This window comes from Maniola jurtina, chromosome Z (genome assembly GCF_905333055.1).
Source record: "Maniola jurtina chromosome Z, ilManJurt1.1, whole genome shotgun sequence".
Lineage (NCBI taxonomy): Eukaryota > Metazoa > Arthropoda > Insecta > Lepidoptera > Nymphalidae > Maniola > Maniola jurtina.
Window position 1 is genome coordinate 13,599,660 of NC_060058.1, and position 19,711 is coordinate 13,619,370.

The following is a 19,711-nucleotide window of genomic DNA, read 5'->3' on the forward strand; positions in this document are numbered from 1 at the left end:
TAGTGATCGACTTCGTCTGCGATGGCGTTTGCTGGCGCGCGTGCTGTGCTTGTTTGGAGTGTTTTTTTTGTTAAGAGTGGCTGGTTTTTGTGTTAGTTGGTGTTTTTTGGTGGTGGAACTGACTGGGAAGCGCTCTAAAGGGGCGCCGCGCGTATGTCGGCGGGCGCCGGCGCAGACGGAGTCCATACTTGTATAAATTCAATAACTTGAAAATATCACAAACTTGACATTGGCTAATCAGAGTAAAGCCAGATTTAAAGAAAAAAAAAAATCTAGTGATCTGTGATTTCTACTGATCTATGATAAGTACCACAGACCAGTAACCACAAAAGAGCCAGTAATAATTATCTATGGTTAACAATTACCTTACCTAGTTACCTACCTACTGCAAGCGTGCCCTAGGCCTACTGTGATTCGATATTTTAGAAAGTAAATAAAAATAGCACTTAAATTTATTACAAATTTACAAGTGTAATTAATAAAAGATTAATGTTTATTTAAACTTCTAACAGGCTTTTAACTTTAATTTAAAATTTGGTATTTATAACTAAAATAGGTGATGATTCATATTGGTTCTGTTTTCCTCATTAGAAGCGAAGAAAATGTCTTCACCACGCCCGAAATCGCCGCGTACTCCGGTACTGCCGAAAAAAGAGGAAGAATCATTCTGGGACAAAATTGGCACCATTGGCCGTAAGAAACGTATCAAAGAAGGTAAGTTTGCATCTTGTAAGGAAGTGCGTAGGTTGGCACAGTTTACGTGATTGCCTCACAGTGAAACAGGTGCTACTATTTTGGTCTGATTCTTTTAACTTTGATTGTTTTGTGCAGTCCAGGAAGTGCAAGCAGAGGGGAAATATGCGATAGACTCGCCTGGGAGCCCCACAGCTCCGGAGATACCGCCTGAGGAGTACAGCTTACGTGAGTTACCAACTTACCGTGTAAACTTAATAAAGCTTGTGGCTGTGTCTGTGTGGATTTATTGAATAGAAGTAGAAGTTACTTTGCGGATTCCATAATTGAAATCCAGCGGATTGTAGCAAATTAAACTGTTAAATTCTTGTATGGATTCAAAAGCAAGAAATAAAGTCGATTGACAATCTACTGTTTAATTATAATATCACTAGTGAGATTGTAATATCACGGCTTTGACAATATACCTGCGACATAATTTGCTACAATTTTGAAAGCAGATTTTCAGCTGATTATAGTAAATAAAGTTTTTGAATCCTTTTTTTTATCAATCCTGCAGGAACTTTGATTATCCAGTGTAAGAGTATTCCATCTCCAGGACGCAAGCTATCTCTGTATCTGAAGTGGAGACATGTTCAGCAAATCAATTTTATTATTCGTAGATGTCATCTATCATTAATTTGATCGGTGAGGACATCATCTCTTAGCTCTTTTCAGTGGATAGGATCTGTAATTTTTGCTGTTTGTCTGCCCTTAGTTGATAATGAAGAAAGGGCGATCATAGAACCAAGATCATTAGAAGATCCGAGAGTTAAAGAGCTTATTCAGGTATTGATAGACTGGATTAATGATGAGCTTGCAGCCCAGAGGATTATTGTGAAGGATATTAGCGAGGATCTGTATGATGGGCAGGTGCTACAGAAACTTCTGGAAAAGCTCACTGAGACTAAGCTTGATGTTCCTGAGGTCACACAATCTGAAGAGGGCCAGCGTCAAAAGTTAGCTGTTGTACTCAGAGCTGTTAATAGGGTAAGTTTATACATCACACTATCACAGTTTGTATGTGTGTGTGCGTGTGTGTGTGTGCGTGTGTGTGTGTGTGTGTGTGTGTGTGTGTGTGTGTGTGTGTGTGTGTGTGTGTGTGTGTGTGTGTGTGTGTGTGTGTGTGTGTGTGTGCGTGTGTGCGTGTGTGCGTGTGTGCGTGTGTGCGTGTGTGCGTGTGTGCGTGTGTGCGTGTGTGCGTGTGTGCGTGTGTGCGTGTGTGCGTGTGTGCGTGTGTGCGTGTGTGCGTGTGTGCGTGTGTGCGTGTGTGCGTGTGTGCGTGTGTGCGTGTGTGCGTGTGTGCGTGTGTGCGTGTGTGCGTGTGTGCGTGTGTGCGTGTGTGCGTGTGTGCGTGTGTGCGTGTGTGCGTGTGTGCGTGTGTGCGTGTGTGCGTGTGTGCGTGTGTGCGTGTGTGCGTGTGTGAGTGTGTGTGTGTGTGTGTGTGTGTGTGTGTGTGTGTATGTTACTCCTTCACGCTAAAACTACTGGACGGATTTGGCTGAAATTTGGAATGGAGATAGATTATATCCTGGATTAGCACATAGGCTACTTTTAATCCCGGAAAATCAAAGAGTTCCCACGGGATTTTAAAAAACCTAAGTCCACGCGGGCGAAGTCGCGGGAATCGGCTAGTGTTATAATAAATTATGTACATTTGAAAGTAAAGTTACTTAGTCAAACATTATTATTTTGATGAATGAAAAATTATTTGAACTACACTCGCGAGCAATACTATGGAATCACTTATTATAATTTGCTACGAACGAGTTTAAAAGCTAAATGACTAATGAAAATGAATGAATGAATGAATGAAATGGTATCATTTTAAAGGCTATGTACTATATATCATTTTAAAGGCTATGTAAATTGTACGAGTATTTCAGGAGTTATCCTGGTTTAAGTGAAGGAGAAAGAAAAAGTGAAGGATTTGAATTTCAATCGCCAGGGGATCAGAACAAAAATAAACAAAAATTTATGGATTTTTTTTATTTGTTACTTATCAATGGTTCATGTTGCCTCCCCTAGCCCTAACTGCAGGACGAAGACAATTCCTCATGGACCTTATCTGCTTCTTGATGGAATCTTGTGAGATACCTTCCCACTCCTCTATCAAAGCGGATTTTAACTAGTCAACACTTTAAGAAGTCGGATTTCTGGATTGAATTCTCTTTTTCAGCTCATCCCACAAGTGCTCGATAGGATTCAAGTCGGGGCTGAGCGCTGGGTAGTCCAATGTGGCGACATCGAATTCACCCAGGAACTGAGGTGTCGCACGTTAAGTGTGTTATCGTGCATCAGAAGGAAGTTATCAACGACATATCCCGCACAAGGAACAACATGTTCCAGCAGAATATCGGCAGAGTATTGGTCTGATGGTAGACCGCCTTCTCGTTCCCCACCAGCCACGAAAACAAGCTCCGTTTTTCCGTCAAATGATACGCTGGCCCACATCATAGATGAACCGACCCCATAGGCTACTGTTTCAGAGAAACAGTACTGAGTAAATTGCTCTCCAGGCTGCCTACAGGCCTGACCTCTTCGGTCACTACCATTCAACCACATTTTGCACTCGTCTGAGAACAGTGGCAGGCCTTTTTGGAGTCAAGTTAAATTGTTTGGGTCTTCACCAAACTGTTCACTCACTAACAGCCACCACACCAACTTGTCTGAGCTCCAGATGGACGTCGAAACCACTCAAGTGACAATTTCGAAGAGAAGTTGACACGATTGAACGGTCGTCTCTCTCTGAATTGCACCGGCGCCATCCAGTTCTTTGTCTCTGGTTGAAGCCTCTAGTCTCCCGAAGGCGTTCGTAAACTTTCGAGACATCAGACTGGCATACGTGGATCTGCCGTGCGATAACCCGCTGGCTAAGCCCTTGTTTCAGTAAGGAAACAATTTCTGCTGCTTCTGTAAGTGAGGTATCCATTATGGTCCAAAGTCACGGGTTAAATTTAGCCGAGACATGTACCAGTTATAGTGTAACAGCGATTGATAGGAAAATTCCGATACCGAGCGCTTTTATAGGGGGTCAATGTCGCGCAACTCGCCAAGAATCGAGAAATTGAAACGTTTTTTTTTCCTACTCCTTCACTTAAACCAGGAAAACTCCTGAAATATGGGTCTAATTTTAATTTATTTGGTGTTGAGTTAAAGTTTACAGTATAGCCTTTAAAATGGTACCATTTTCATTAATCTTTACCACTCATTTAGTTCTTAAGATCGCTCGTAACATATCATAAGCAGGAGATTCCATAGTTTTGCTCGCGAGTGTAGTGTGAGTGATATTCATTATAAATAAATATAAATGTACGACGGCTAACCTCGCCTGTAAGGATCAATCCTACCAGACAAAGAAATACAATGTAACCTCTATAAAGCGAAATTGAAGGGACCTGGTATTTTTAACCCCCAACCCAAAAAGAGGGGTGTTATAAGTTTGACTTGTGTATCTGTGTATCTGTCTGTGGCATCGTAGCTCCTAAACTAATCAACCGATTTTGGTATAGTTTCTTTTTGTTTGAAAGGTGGCTTGATCGAGAGTGTTCTTAGCTATAATCCAAGAAAATTGTTTCAGCTGTTTGAAAGTTATTAGCTCTTTTCTAGTTACTGTAACCTTCACTTCTCGGGGGTGTTATAAATTTTTAATTTACACTTGTATACATTAAGTACAGTAAGCAAACATGGGCTAGGCAAACACAACAAACAAATGAACACATTTCTAAGAATTCCATTGTGCATATGAAATATGCAGGACTCTATATCATTATTGTGTCTGAAAGTCAGTGAAATTGATGTTTGTGGGGTCTTAATGAAGTATTGTTTCGCTATTGAGAGTGATTGCTATTACTTAGTATTTCAATATAAGGGTAACAATATAAACCAAATGAGCCTTAGCAATTTCTATGTTTTAAGGAGTTTTTCACTAAATAGAGTTTACACTGTATGTCGTTCACAAAATGCTGTATAATGTGTCTTACAGATATGACTATTACACTGTCATATAAATCCAAATATTTAACAGGTACTGTTCGGGACATCAAAGCCAGCTCAGAAGTGGAGTGTTGATTCTGTACATTCCAAAAATGTAGTATCCATTCTCCATCTTCTGGTGGCTCTTGCCCGCCACTTCAGGGCACCTATCCGCCTGCCGGAGAATGTCAGCGTTAATGTTGTTGTCGTGAAAAAAGATGCACCCAATCAGCTATCTCATAGGTATGTTATATTATTCATAGCTGTAGTTTTAAGTTTACCTAGTTAATTATCACTATTACACATAACAGATTCAACAACTGACAATCAAATCACTGACTGAAAACCAATTTGAATAAATAATAATTTGACTTTGACTTTGTCATACATGATCAGATTGATGAACAGTTTAACTCTTTAACAACATGTTAACTACTAAGGGCTAGTTTCGTCAAAAAATTTTAAACGAGGCATTTACTGATGTCTCTTCAAAAATAACACCAATGTTATGTTATTATACGTTCCATGAAATATTTTTGACCAAACATCAATAAATCAAGAATTATCTGAATGACTCACAAAGCATTCACTCATAGTTTAACATGACCAAAACGAAATATCTGTTCCTATCATGTTGTTGCTTTAAAAATGTACCCATTTTACATAGCCGTACAATTTTTAATTAATATACGATTAAATTGAAATCGACTTTCACCCGATGAAATAAGGAATAAAGTGGCTTGTTCTTCATTTTGTTTGTAGTTGCATGTCAAATTTTTATTTGACATAACTTTCAAAAAACCGGTCAAGTGCGAGTCTGACTCGCACATGAAGGGTTCCGTACAAGTTTTTTTTTATGTAACGACAATTCACAGCTGTCGGATTTTTCTCTACCTACTTGGGCCACAGGAGTAGAGTGCTTGGGCTATAAGATATTGCTACCTGCCAAATTTCATGATTCTACGTAAACGAGAAGTACCTACCTACTTTATAGGTTTTAATTTTTTGAAAGACGCGGCAGACGGACCAACAGACAAAACATCGTTAAGAAACCTGCATGCTTGAGAGTTGACCATAATGCTCCCTCAAAGGTGCGTGAGGTCTGCCAATACGCGCTTGGCCAGTGTGGTAGCTTCTCATTCTGAGAGACCTGTGCTCAGTAGTGAGCCGGCGATGGGTTGATCCTGATGGTGATAAATTTCAACCGTAGTTTGTTAAAGTAAATAAGCTGAGTTCAAGCAGATAAAATAAGGTAAAAGAAGGTGCTCCTAATGCATCATCCAAACCTGCGCGACAAAGCGGGAACCTCAGCCGCGCCGGGAGTCGTCGCCTCCCACAATGTTTAATCACAGTCGAGACTACAACATCTTTTTTTTTCTAAAGGTACCTACTGAACCCTAAAAATATTTGACTATGGTTTGGGGTTTTGGGTTGATTGTTCGTGGTCTTTGGTTGACTGTTAATTAATTGAATTGATGTTTTCTCGTTTAACTGTGATTATATTATTTTATAAATTAAAAATTCCGCGCCTACGATCCAAAGTATCGGAATTTTCCAAAACATCATTTTCAAAATATAAATAATTATGTATCTAGGCAACGTCCATCTTGACAGCTTGACATTTGTCAATTGACATAATATTATGAACCTAACGGTCTGTTACAACGTTAACGGATCTCCATAGCTGTCATTAAATTGAATGCCTCGTTAAGGAAGTTAATGCCTTGTTTGTGCATGGTGGTACATTCATTTCCATTAACAGTCTGGTAAACCATTTCACAGGATGTTAAATTGACAAACGGAGTATGGCGAAATTAGGTCTTAGGCCCAGTTGCATGACAAGTGGAGTTACGTTATGGTTATCATTATATTTTGACCACCAATACGAAACTCATTTCATTTATGAATTTTATCATGTTTTTTTGATATTTCTAGGCCATTTGCCAACCAGTCTTTGGTATAGATTTTATGAGAAGATGAAGAAGTTTTCAATCAATTAATCAATCATTTATTTGCTCTAAATGTAGGTTAATAAAGAAATTCATTTTAGTATCACCACATTTGCCATGCAATGTTATAAGTTGATTAAAAATTGAGTACTTAGTTCATCTGAAGAAGAATTATTGGATTTTACTTAGAAAGACTCAGTTATTATTATAATGCAAAACACATTTTTTTTTAAATGATTTGTTTATTGTTTCTATACAAGTCCCAGTCGAAGTAGTATTCAGAGCCTTGTTTTTATTACTTTGGAAGAATTCGGCGTCCAATATTTACTGGGCCGTAAATTGCTTTATTTCAGGCCTGGAGAGTAACTTACTATTATAACTTATTTTTACAGAACATACATCGAAGACATTACGACAACCTACGATGATCTCGGTATGAAATGTGAAAGAGATGCGTTCGATGCTCTGTTTGATCATGCACCAGATAAATTACAAGTTGTTAAGAAGGTAAGCTTTGTACATCTACAGTTTTTGACTGGCTACAATTTTGAACAGGAATATTGCTATCCTTTTGTATCTGGTTTGGTTAAATATGCTAGCTCACATATAGAGTGATATGACAATCTGTGGCTGATTCTGTTGTACACAACACACAATCTCTAAAGTAAACTAAAACTTTAGACTCTTAGAGCATCTATGTTTAAGATACAACAAGTGTAAATTAAAAATTTATAACACCCCCGACAAGTGAAGGTTATATTAACTAGAAAAGAACTGATAACTTTCAAACGGCTGAACCGATTTTCTTGGATTATAGCTAAGAACACACTCGATCAAGCCACCTTTCAAACAAAAAACAAACCAAATTAAAATCGGTTCATTAGTTTAGGAGCTACGATGTCACAGACAGATACACAGATACACACGTCAAACTCATAACACCCCTCTTTTTGAGTCGGGGGTTAAAAAGAAACCTTTATTTACAGTCGCTGATAACATTTGTGAACAAACACCTGACCAAGGTGAATCTGGAAGTGATGGATCTTGACACGCAGTTCCACGATGGTGTATACCTTTGCCTCCTCATGGGTCTGCTTGAGGGTTTCTTCGTCCCACTCTATGACTTCCACCTGACCCCTCAGGAGTTCGACCAGAAAGTGCACAATGTGTCTTTCGCGTTTGAGCTGATGCAGGATGTTGGACTTGCTAAGCCTAAAGCAAGACCTGAAGGTATGTTATATCACTATCTCTCTCTTTGTATCGTATTCGTTTTCCTTATTACTGAGGGTTGTGCCCACTTCCATCAATCACATAATGGAGCCTTTGGTTCATCAAGATCCTACCGCATGACTCGTCCTTAGCCGTAAGCAACGCGCTTACGGTGCTATGACGTCCTAATCGCGAGCTAAAATGTAAAATTATGATACAGTGCTCGGCCAACAATTTGAACATAGATGCGATTGGCTGGCGAATGCCGGGTCCACAGGTTAGTTGATCAGTCAAAGCGGGTGCAAACCGTAGTTAATAAGTCAACCCTTGCTTTCTGGATTCGCCAACTTTCCTACATTATGCTGCAAGTTCAAAATGTTTGCCGGGCACTACAAGTAAATAACTAAATTTTAGAAATTCTTTAGTGCGCCTCTTGTGAAAGTCGAAAATTATAAGACTATTATTGTTTCAGATATCGTGAATCTCGATTTGAAGTCAACACTCAGAGTTTTGTATAATCTCTTCACGAAATACAAAAATATGGCCTAACTCCCAAGTCATTGTCTTGACAATATACTTGCTTTAATAATTGCTTTTAATTAAATTGACTTCACAAATGCACGTTAATTTTTACATTTGCACACAAACATAATAATCTGGGAGGCAGCATTGAACATGATCGTTTTATTTGTTTAATAGTCTACTATATTTAAACAAAGTGTGGTATAATGCAAAAATTTAAAGCGGTAGAAACACTAAACAAGATACAACTCTGCCTCCCGAACTATTTTATTTAATAATGTAACTATAGAATGCGTTAAAAATACACTCATGAGCAAATAAATTGCCCAGGATTCAGGAACCAAGTGAGCCAAGCCTGGCTGTGAGTCATAGTTGAACATACATTACAGGCCAGGGCTGAAATAAAGCGATTACTGGCCGAGTCATATTGGAAGGCCGAGGCGAAGCCGGGTCCTTTTAAACTAAAGGAGGTCGGTAATTGCTATTTCCGCCGAGACTTGTATAGTGCTTTATTTACCTCCATTTGCGATGAAACAATAAAAAACTTAAACACAAAAACCATACAGTCTGAAACACCAATTCGAACATGACGATCTTGTTTGAAAGAAAGTTAAATTTTTTTTAAAACAAAATATACATATAAGCAATTTCCATTACAGTCCTTTTGGAAATGCGACCAGTAAAGGCCCGGTTACAGTCCTCTACATTGAAATCCTTTCTTTTGTAAAGTAACATTTTACGAGCAAGTAGAGGTAAAACTACATTAAACTATATACTACTATCTGCTGGAAAAAGTTGGTATAGGTCTCTCTCTGTTACGTAATCCCATACTTTTATAGGCAACAAATTCAATGGGTGCTAACCATTTTGAGTCACCAACTCTACGACTTATGTCAACTGTCAACACCATTTGCAACATGCTGCAATGAAAGATCCTTAGGAAATTACTAAATTACTAAAGCCTGGTAATTTTTTGCTTAGGAGTGTACTTATAGTAAACAAACAAATATGTACAAGATTTGAAATCATCACAAAAATATGTAAGAGTAAGTCTTTGCATTTTGTGAAATTGATTTTAATTTAAAAGTTCATATTAAAATGCAGACATTTTTTTAGGCTTGCTATAATTATTATTTTTATGTGTCATCTATACTTTATAAAATACTAGGCGATGCCCGCGACTTTGTCCGCGTCAAAGCTATCTTTATATTATTATTATATGAGCTGTGAAAAGCTAGCAGACGGACAGACAGACACACTTTCACATTTGTCATCACATCACACTTAATATTATAAAGGCGAAAGTTGGTATGTGTGTGTGTGTATGTTTGTTACTCCTTCACGCAAAAACTACTGGACGGATTGGGCTGAAATTTAGAATGGAGATAGATCATACCCTGGATTAGCACATAGGCTACTTTTTATCCCAGAAAATCAAAGAGTTCCCACGGGATTTTTAAAAACCTACATCCACGTGAACGAAGTCGCGGGTATCAGCTAGTATGAAATAATATGGATTGTGATGTATCTAATTAACTGTAGTACTAATATTATTTTTATGTAACAAACTAACAGGCATAATGTTTTTTGTGTTTTACATAGATACCATAAAAATGTTGCAAGCCTAAGCCTAGTACTATTGTGTTCATAATAGACTAAAATTTGAGTATAATTAGATTTAAGAAGAAAATACTAACTTTAATTAATTATTTATTAACAACTAGTTCTGCTGCCCTGACTTCGCACGGGGGCCTATCTAACCTATTCCATAGACAAATATGAATATGTTAAGTATACTCATAGACATACGAATTTTCGCTTAGTATACTTAAATATCATAAACTTTCCTGGTGAATGTTCTGAATGACAACAAAATATGTATTAAATTGCTTATTGTGTATTGCTGTTCAGTTAGTTTTATTATATTACCGTAGAGTTCCCTAACTTCGTCTGCTTTTGACCGTTTTTTCAAATTTTCCGCCAATCGGATCTAAAAAAATCTGTTATGTCTGACAAACATCGTTTAATGGTAATAGTTCTTTTTATGTGTGTATGAAAGTGTACCTACTGTTTATAGTTTAGGCAAGTTAATGACCGTTAAAAAAATAGACGAAGTTAAGGCGAAATTCCAAACTTCATCTATGCATAGGAAATTAATTTTAAACATAATGCCAATTTTATCAAAAAAATATAAATAAGATAAAATTATTCAAAAGTCCAAATACACTATCTTAATGCCTTTTAATTTTATATATTTTATACTTTTATTTAGGTAGACGAAGTTAGGGCGTACTTTGTCCAAAATCGTTCTTAAATTCAGGGGTGGCACAAAGGTATCGTAAATAAAAATGAAATATGATGAATGAATTAAACACTTTAATCGTAGTAAACTTTAATCGTATAAAACTGTCTTTTTCTTAGGCATTCTAATGCTAAATCCAACATGTCTTGGCTGTGAGCAACTGTATATGATCGTTTTTTCTTTTTTACGAATTCTCGATTCATGTCTAGAGTTTTTGGATTACCTGTAAATAAAATTAAAATAATCGACTATTGCAAATATAAATTTATAGTGGTATATTTTGTAATCGTTAATTTTCTTCAAATACACTGGACAGCAAATAAACCGGGCCACCTGCTACCTTGGCAGTCTGATTCGATTTTCTCAAAAAGTATAAAACTTACAACTATCAAAATTATACCTGCAGAAAGTGCATTTTATGATAAATAAAATGAATGGAAATTCATTGGGATTAATCAATTAATTAAGTGTTTATTAAGGATTTTAGAAAGAAGAGTCGTTTTCCAGCCATATTAATCGTTAGTAATCATGAAATGAAAACAAAAATTAAAGCCAGAAACAAAAATAAAATTAAAAAAAAAGTTTTTGGTCAGTATTCAGTATTCCTTCCCCTTGCTCGGATAACTGCCAGCATCCTCGTATTCATCCACCTCACGAGCCTGACGATGAAATCTCGAGGATTGCATTCCGCTCCTCTTTAATTGCGATTCGCAGCTCTGGAAGCTCTCGGGAAAAATAAAATGATAGAGTTAAAACAGATATTTTAGCAGTATAAAAATATGTTTTCTTCATTATTATTATGTTAGATTTTCAATATGGCGTCGCTGGCGTCGTATGGTTTGACGTAGAACTGACAGCAGAAAGTTTTCGAGCTTCAAATTAACCATCATAGGAAAGACTTCCACATAATTGAATACATGTTTAAAACATAGACGTACAATTAAGTCTTTGGTTTAAAATTCTTCTCAATCTTTCGTATTGACAGCATTGACAGTTAATGTAATATTTTTGCGAAAACTATTTTATTTATTTTGTAGTGATCAATCTCCCGCGCCTAGTTTTAATGAAAACAGTAACAGACTCAATTTTGAACCCCTAAATCTGTTCTTAGAAATCATCTGATTTACTGGAAAAATATATTTAAGTATTAAAATATAGTCTCATTGACACATAATGAACTAAAATATGGATTTTTAATCACAATAATGAGTAAAAAAAAGAACTGTTGCCAATTTTTGCAAATTATATGGATAGTTTAACACAATTTTTTGTATTGAATAAAGCATAACTTCATTCAAAAATTTATGCGAAAATAAACTATGTTCTTTAACGAATCTTTTTATGTAGTTTTGATAACAATCCATTAATTTGATCTAACATAAAAATAATAATAAACATCACTCCAAATTGCAATAAGCAGCCACGCAATAAACAAAATAGTCTTTTTAAATATGATACATTAAATGTCAATACGAAAAATTGGTTTATTTTAAACATGTATTCAATTATGTGAAATTTTTTCCTATAATGGTAAATTTAGCGCTTGAAATCATAAAATTTTTGATTTTTGTGAGAGCGCGGCCTTATACAAGCGTGGGAATTGAGGAAGCTTAATATGTGATGACTTTGGCATAACGGCGGCAGATACCTCGGCCTTTGGTCTCAAATGTGTCTTGTTTCATTAAACTGATTTTACCTTATCATTATTATGTCAATTAATAAAGCTGAGCTTAAGATGCTGTCAAAATAAACGCTTTGCTTTACTCCACTACACTTTACTCTGTAGGTAAACGTCGAACCTTGTTCGTAACGGACCTTACGGATCGAATCGTTTACGGATGGAGCTATGGGAGCGCACTGTATTACTAACTCCAGAAACCCTATCCAATCCAATGGAGCCTGAGGCATTTAGTAGCATGAGAAAATAGGAGGCAGAGACAGTCAATACTAATAATAACTATTCAATGTTTTTATTGTTTCTAGATACCAGGATGTGGTACAAAACAAGATTCAGCATTTAACCCTATGCATGCAACTCAGGGATGCCCTCTTTGCAATGACTTAATCTGACAAATATCGAGGCCTTAAGGAAAACATGGAAGGTCATCCTTTGACTGAAAAAATGTTAATATCTCTTCAAAACCAACGTTATGGCATTTATCTCCCCTAAATTAGTGCTAAAAGTTTAAGGTAGGGTTAAACTGTATTTATATTTTCTCGGGATACCAAAAGAATGTTTTTAATTTATTCAATGATGTTATTAAAATTTTACCAAATAAACTTGGAGCAGGTATCCGGGCTCGAATCCGGCATTTCAGCTCATCCCATAAGTGTTCTATCGGATTCAAGTCAGGGTTTCGAGCTGACCAGTCCATTGTACGAATGTCCACGGCGTGTACATACTGGGCCACCACATGAGTAACATGAAGCCGTGCATTATGATGCATAAACTGACATATTCTGCCCGATATATCCTGCGTAAGGTACCACATGGTCAGTGAGGATTTCAGTAATTTATCAATGACATCAATCCACGTGTACAACCCCGTGGTTCGATGAAAACTTACGCTGTACGTGTGGTTAACGAGATGCCGCCCCAGATCATTACAGATCCTTCTCCATAAGCAAGTTTCCTCGATGCAACACTGAGAATAACGTTCTCCAGGGCAACGATATTCTCTCTGAGGTCGATCATCTCACTCTGGTCTCATCAGTGAAGAGTACATTACCCCACTGTCCTAACGTCCAGTCCCTATGCTCTCGAGTAAACTCAAGTCGTGCTTCACGGTGGGCTACCGTCAATGCTGCGCCTGTAGCAGAACAGAAGTTGGATATCGGGCGTCGGCATTCGTACAATGACTGTTCGACTGGTCAGCTCGAAGTCCGGACTTAAATCCGATAGAACACTTATGGGATGAGCTGAAAAGTCGGGTTCGAGCCCGGATAACTGCTCCAACAAGGCTTCCATAGCTGGAAATTGCAATTGAAGAGTATTGGAAGGCAATTCCTCGAGATTTCATCGTCAGGCTCGTGAGGTGGATGAATACGAGGATGCTGGCAGTTAGCCGAGCAAGGGGAGGGAATACTGAATACTGATCAAAAACTTTTTTTAATTTAATTTTTGTTTCTGGCTTTAATTTTTGTTTTCATTTCATGATTACTAACGATTAACATGGCTGGAAAAGGACTCTTCTTTGTAAAACCCTTAATAAACACATAATTAATTGATTAATCCTAATGAATTTCCATTCATTTTAATCATCATAAAATGCACTTTCAGCAGGTATAATTTTTATAGTTGTAAGTTTTTTACTTTTTGAGAAAATCGAATCAGACTTTCAAGGTAGCGGGTGGCCCGGTTTATTTGCTGTCCAGTGTATAAAAAGTGAGTTCATTTCTAGCACTTTTAGTTGGCGCATGTCTGTTACTAAAAGTTTTTTCTTATAAAATTTCTAGGTTTTGCCCGCGGCTTCGCTCGCATGAATTTTGGTTTATCATAAATCCCGCGGAAACCGTGGATTTCAGGATAAAATATACTCCTTCAGGAGTTCTCCTACATCACAAGTCTCAACTGTTTATCCTATTTGGCTGAAATTAGAAATGGAAATAAATTATACCCTGACTTAATACACAGGCTACTTTTTATCGTGATAAAGCCATGGTTCATGCGGAATCAATAAAAAAAAACAACATTCACGCAGGCAGCGCCGCAGGAAAAACCTAGTAACTTTATATTTAAAGAAACCTTTTATTATCAAACATTAATTTAAAACACCTTAAATGCGCCAGAAATCAACTCTTTTATCAACTTACTTTACATTTTGTTATGTAGGAAATACATAGTTATTTATACAATATACTTATGTACGTTTTGGTAATTATTCAGATACATAACAGTTTTAAATAGGTATAGAGGGTATAGAGTAAGAAAAAATACAGACCAGGTACTTTTTCATATAAGTAAAAAAAAAAAAAAGTTCTTATTATAATTTTGACGACCCTAAGGGCAGACGAAGTTAGAAAAACATCACATTACAGATTGTATCCTAACATTGTCTGCCCTAATATTTCTGTAGTTAACGAACATATCTGAATGATTTTTTTAATTTTGGTAATGGATTATATGAGTAAACTGTAGTAAAGATTTAAAAAACTTACCTCCAAGCAGTATTGAGTAATGACACAAATTTTCGGGGTCGGTGTGCCGATCACTACAATTACTGTTTCCATAAAAGGAAAAAAAATATTGAACTTTTTAAATTTTAGCCGATGTTAGGCTAAGTTGAAGTTAGGAGACTCTACGGTATTAAATGATTGATAATGTGCCCTACTAATTAATCGATTGAATATACTTAAATTAACTTTTTAACTGTTGTTTTATTGCAAAACTATGAAGTTTTTGAATGATTTATCTGATCTTATCTTATAGTTTTTGTCAGGTACTTGTAGGCTTAATAGGTAGGTAGTTCCTGAGATTAGTTGGCGAGTGGTAGTGGTATCTTACGCTGCTTGATGTTTTTAATTAACTCTGCCTTCTCTATAACCTGTATCGGGCAAGAACCTCAGCGATAGACACCCTAGCTGTCCAGTTTATGTGGAATATCCTGCTATACATCCACATTTCAAAGGCTACGATCTTTTTCCGCAAGACCTCCACAAGGGTCGACGCCTCACAACTATATATAAAACTACGGGCGCAATGTAGCATTGTAGGAGTCCTATAGGTACATAGTTTTGAAGAAAGTTCACGACCACGAACAATTTTCTTCATCTTCATAAAAGATGTCAGAGCAGTGTTAGTATTACTTACATATATAGTCATGTATCTGAATATAATGACAATTTTGCATTGTATTGGTGCACCCATGTTAAAATCACAAGCTGAGATTGGTTGTTTCTACCCATTAAATCCATGGGGTTGAAGTCACATAGTCATCTTCTAGTAATATAAATGTGGAGTTTTGTTTCCTTTCTTTTGTTTGGGGTGTGTACTGTGTAGTGATCTAAGATTTTTACGCAATAAAATAATAAAGTATCCAAGCACAGCTCAAGGAATACTATTTATTGTTTGCCTACATTATAAATATGCCCAGTTTATTCATTTCTGGAGGGTAAATATAAAAATAATACTTCAATTCATACAGTTAATATTACAAGAAAATTGCTAAAAATCATCTAAAAATAATGTTTTTAATTTTTAGTTTTTACAAGTTTATAACCTTAAAACTTTCACAATGACAGCTTACTGGTCTGTGTTGACAGCAACATGACATTTATTCACAGAGTGTAAATCGTTATTTTTTTCAACTGGCTTTCCGGCTCTGGGGTTTAACTTTTTGAGAATGATTATATATTGCTTTATTAATACAGTAGAAAGTATTATTTATTTTGGTCTAGGTCTAATATATAGGTGTTTGTAACTAAAGCTTGTTTTGTCTGAGATAGTCAGTTCTCATGCTCAAAAAGATAGAGTCCAGAACCGTAGAGCCAATTAAAAAAAAAAGATAAATACTCTGTGAATAAATGTCATATTGCTGTCATCTGTCAAGAAAACCTATAGGGTACTTTACTTCTCATAGACCTAGAAATACACTATTTGGTAGGTATAAAAAAAATTTAGGTGGGTCATATAGCAGCTGTCGCCAGTTGAACACGGAAAGGAAAATATACAAGCACAGCCGATCGTCATAGGAATGCCTTAGAATTTCGTTCTTTTTTTGTTGATAAAAGTAAGTAAGTAGGTAAAAATAAAGCAAAAACACAAGTATAGCAAACAAACTAATTTTATTTTTTTATATAACACAAGGTTACAGCTCAAAAGACGTTAGGTATATGTATATACCAACATTTTGTCACACTTGTTACGAGAACATGTCAATTTATTGCAACCTTACTATAATCTATTTTTCCTTCAATGATTTAAAAAGTAAACAAGTAGTTTCTTGCTGAAGTGCGTAAGATGCGCACTATACCCGGCTCATTGGACTTTGTTACCGCGAACTGAATGGACTCATAGACTCAAAAACCTCCTCTAATAAACTCCAGAAGGTCTAAAGTGCCTTCGAAAAGGTTTCTGCGATTTGTTTACCTTTTAAGTCAGCGAAGGAAAGGTAAAGTATAACAAGATTAAACAATTTCGGTATTGAATTGATTAATATTATTTTTTAAGTATAAATCCTGCCGTCTACTCCATGATTACTGGAAGATGACGCTATAATTCAATACCGCTATTTATAATCTCTTGGAAAAAAATCACTATCACAGTAATTCAATAATATACTTTCCTTATTGCACAGGTACATACATATTTTCAGACACACTGTTGAAAAAATGGTTTATCAAAATGTATATGTATATTGAAGCGTCAGGCATATGGGTTCCAGCTACAATAAATTTAAAACTCTTAACGTAATTGACGTTTCTTATTTATTATGAACTTAGGCATATTATAGAAGTCAAATGCCGCATTTATACATTCGGTCGGACACAGATGCAGACCGTATAATCGCCTCTCGTCACTCGCCACTCGTCAATCGACTCATGACGTTTGCGCCGGGTGAAGGGTACTGGCGCAATTGCTAAGACGAATGCGGAGTTTTCTGCGTTTTTTTGACGCCGATCAACACAAATGTATAAATGCGGGGATACAATTTTTTTTTAAATATATTATGCGGGGATACATTTTTTTTAAATATATTAATATGTTTTAGTTTTATTGACCTCAAAAAGAATCTCTACAGGGGTCAATTACAAACCTCGTTCAAGGTCTCAAAAAATAAAGCTATAAATTATTAATTTATTTCTTTACATAAAAAATCAGCAAAAGTAACAATAAATAGCTGCCAATAATATTTGTTTTTCTTTTCTAAAGTAACAGTAGCTATAAATATACTTATCTACTATTAAACTAAGTATAAATTATATTTAACTATTACGAACTAAGTATAAAAAATATGATGCGCTTAAAATTAATTAATAATTCGAAAATAGAGATTATTGTGGTAGGTAAATAATGTTTTAGGAAAGTATTGCTATATTGAAGTTGATAAGTTGTAGAATTTGTTTTCGCTGATAGTGAGTAGATATTATATTATAATGATATTGCCTCTGTGATCTTAATTGACTCTTATTGTTTATTAAAAAACCTACGTATTTTTTATTATTAAATTGTTTTTGTTGTGTTTAGAATGTAGAGGTCAACGCGCTGTGGTTTTTTTTTATAGGAAATTAGAGGGCATTTGATTTACATAAGTTTGCAATAAAGTGACACTGTGTAACTTTATAGAAAAAAAAACTATTAAGAGGGCTCCCTCCGTCACTCGCTTCTACTCGCTTCATGCAATCGTAGTTCCAATTTCATTTGAATATTAAGCAACCAAAGTCCATGAAATTTTGCAGACATATTCTAGAAACTAATATCTATGTCTGTGGTTTTCCAGATTTCTGTTAAAATATTCGGTTTCAAAGTTACGCGGTCTTAAAAATTTACATACAAATCTTTGAGCCCCTGTAATTTTAAAACTACATATTTTTAGAAAAATCTAAAACACCACAGACACAGATATTAGTTTCTAGAATATATCTGCAAAATTTCATGGACTTTGGTTGCTTAATATTCAAATGAAATTGGAACTACGATTGTATGAAGCGAGTGGAAGCAAGTGACGGAGAGAGCCCTGTTAAATGGATTGAAAAGTACAAAAAAAAAAGGTATTTTTACCGAAAGATTCCTAATCCTAAACAAAATTGTGATTACAAAAAATAAAGCTACCTGAGCTCAAAAAAATGATTTAAAGAACTGTTTTTTACTAATACAAAAATGTGTCTATGTTAATATTAATTTTTTGGAGTATTACAAAAGTCGTCATTTAACATTAAGTCTTAAAATTACCATCCAAGTACCTACATTTCTTTGTAATATTAAACTAGGTAACATATCGTCAAAATGCTACGTCTCTGTAAAAGATTCCGCGTTCACTACAAAACATGTAGGTACCTAATTATTGCACGATGAACGAACATACGAAATTAATTGGTTGCAGGTTGATTTCATCCAAAGATCCATGGGCACACCTTCCAACAGATAAAACCTACATCAAATGAAGGGTTTTTGTTTGTACTTAATCAAATTTTTGTTTATTTCAATAGTAGAATAGTAATATAAGTGACCGTTTCACTTAATAAAATCAAAAATAGGCCAAAAACCATTGCGCTCTCGATTCTGAGCTGCCATACCTACTATAAAATCCATACACTCTAGCTTTTGGCATCTGTATTATAACAATTCTGGGTGAGTCTAAAATGCCCATAAATCATTATTGGATAAAGTAGCAAAAGTGACAAAATATATTTAAAAAAAATAATATGTTTTAATCGAGGATATTTAAAAGTTTTTAAAGCTGATAATGTTTCTTACATTTTTTGTGTTTCAGTGTGAAATTCAGGTTCAGCTGCTTATCTGATAAATCTTTACTGCAAAACAGGGTGAGGATGCAAAATAAACAAATTAACCTGTCCTATCTAAAATTAGTTATTTACTTAAAAATATACAGGTCTAAAGTACACGTTAACAACTTAATACATCAAGGCAGTAACTTAAGTATACATATAAATAATACGTGTTATGGAATGTTTATTAAAGTAAATATAATGTTAATTATACATTACTGAAAACATTTTATACAAACATGTATTTTGAAACTGCATAAAAATATCCAAACGTAATGTTTTAGGAAATAAAAGTTAATACTGAATTATCAACTAAAATTTGGGACACCTGCCGGGCGATTCAGAACACTCGATTCGGTAAGTTATCGTTCGATAAGATGTATTTTTCAATGGAAAGTACGTCTTATCGAACGGTAACTTACCGAATCGAGTGTTCTGAATCGCCCGGCAGGAGGCCTATATGGACGTTAATTGATAGTACCTACTGTTACTATTAGTATTACTTGTCTTGGTCAATAGTTTCGATGCTGCGTCATGTAAAGATTTCTTGCGATTCTTCTAAATTGGCATCACA

General features: G+C 35.6%; 1 protein-coding gene across 1 annotated transcript; it reads left to right on the plus strand.

Moving 5' to 3' along the window:
- Positions 1 to 346: 346 nt before the first annotated feature.
- On the plus strand, positions 347 to 8,456 carry LOC123880624 (beta-parvin). Its single transcript, XM_045928832.1, has 8 exons — positions 347 to 429; positions 592 to 714; positions 832 to 921; positions 1,451 to 1,722; positions 4,760 to 4,950; positions 7,049 to 7,163; positions 7,643 to 7,886; positions 8,338 to 8,456. The coding sequence occupies exons 2-8, from the start codon at positions 603 to 605 to the stop codon at positions 8,412 to 8,414; spliced, it is 1,101 nt and encodes a 366-aa protein (XP_045784788.1). The 5' UTR covers positions 347 to 429; positions 592 to 602; the 3' UTR covers positions 8,415 to 8,456.
- The last annotated feature ends 11,255 nt before the right edge of the window (positions 8,457 to 19,711 follow it).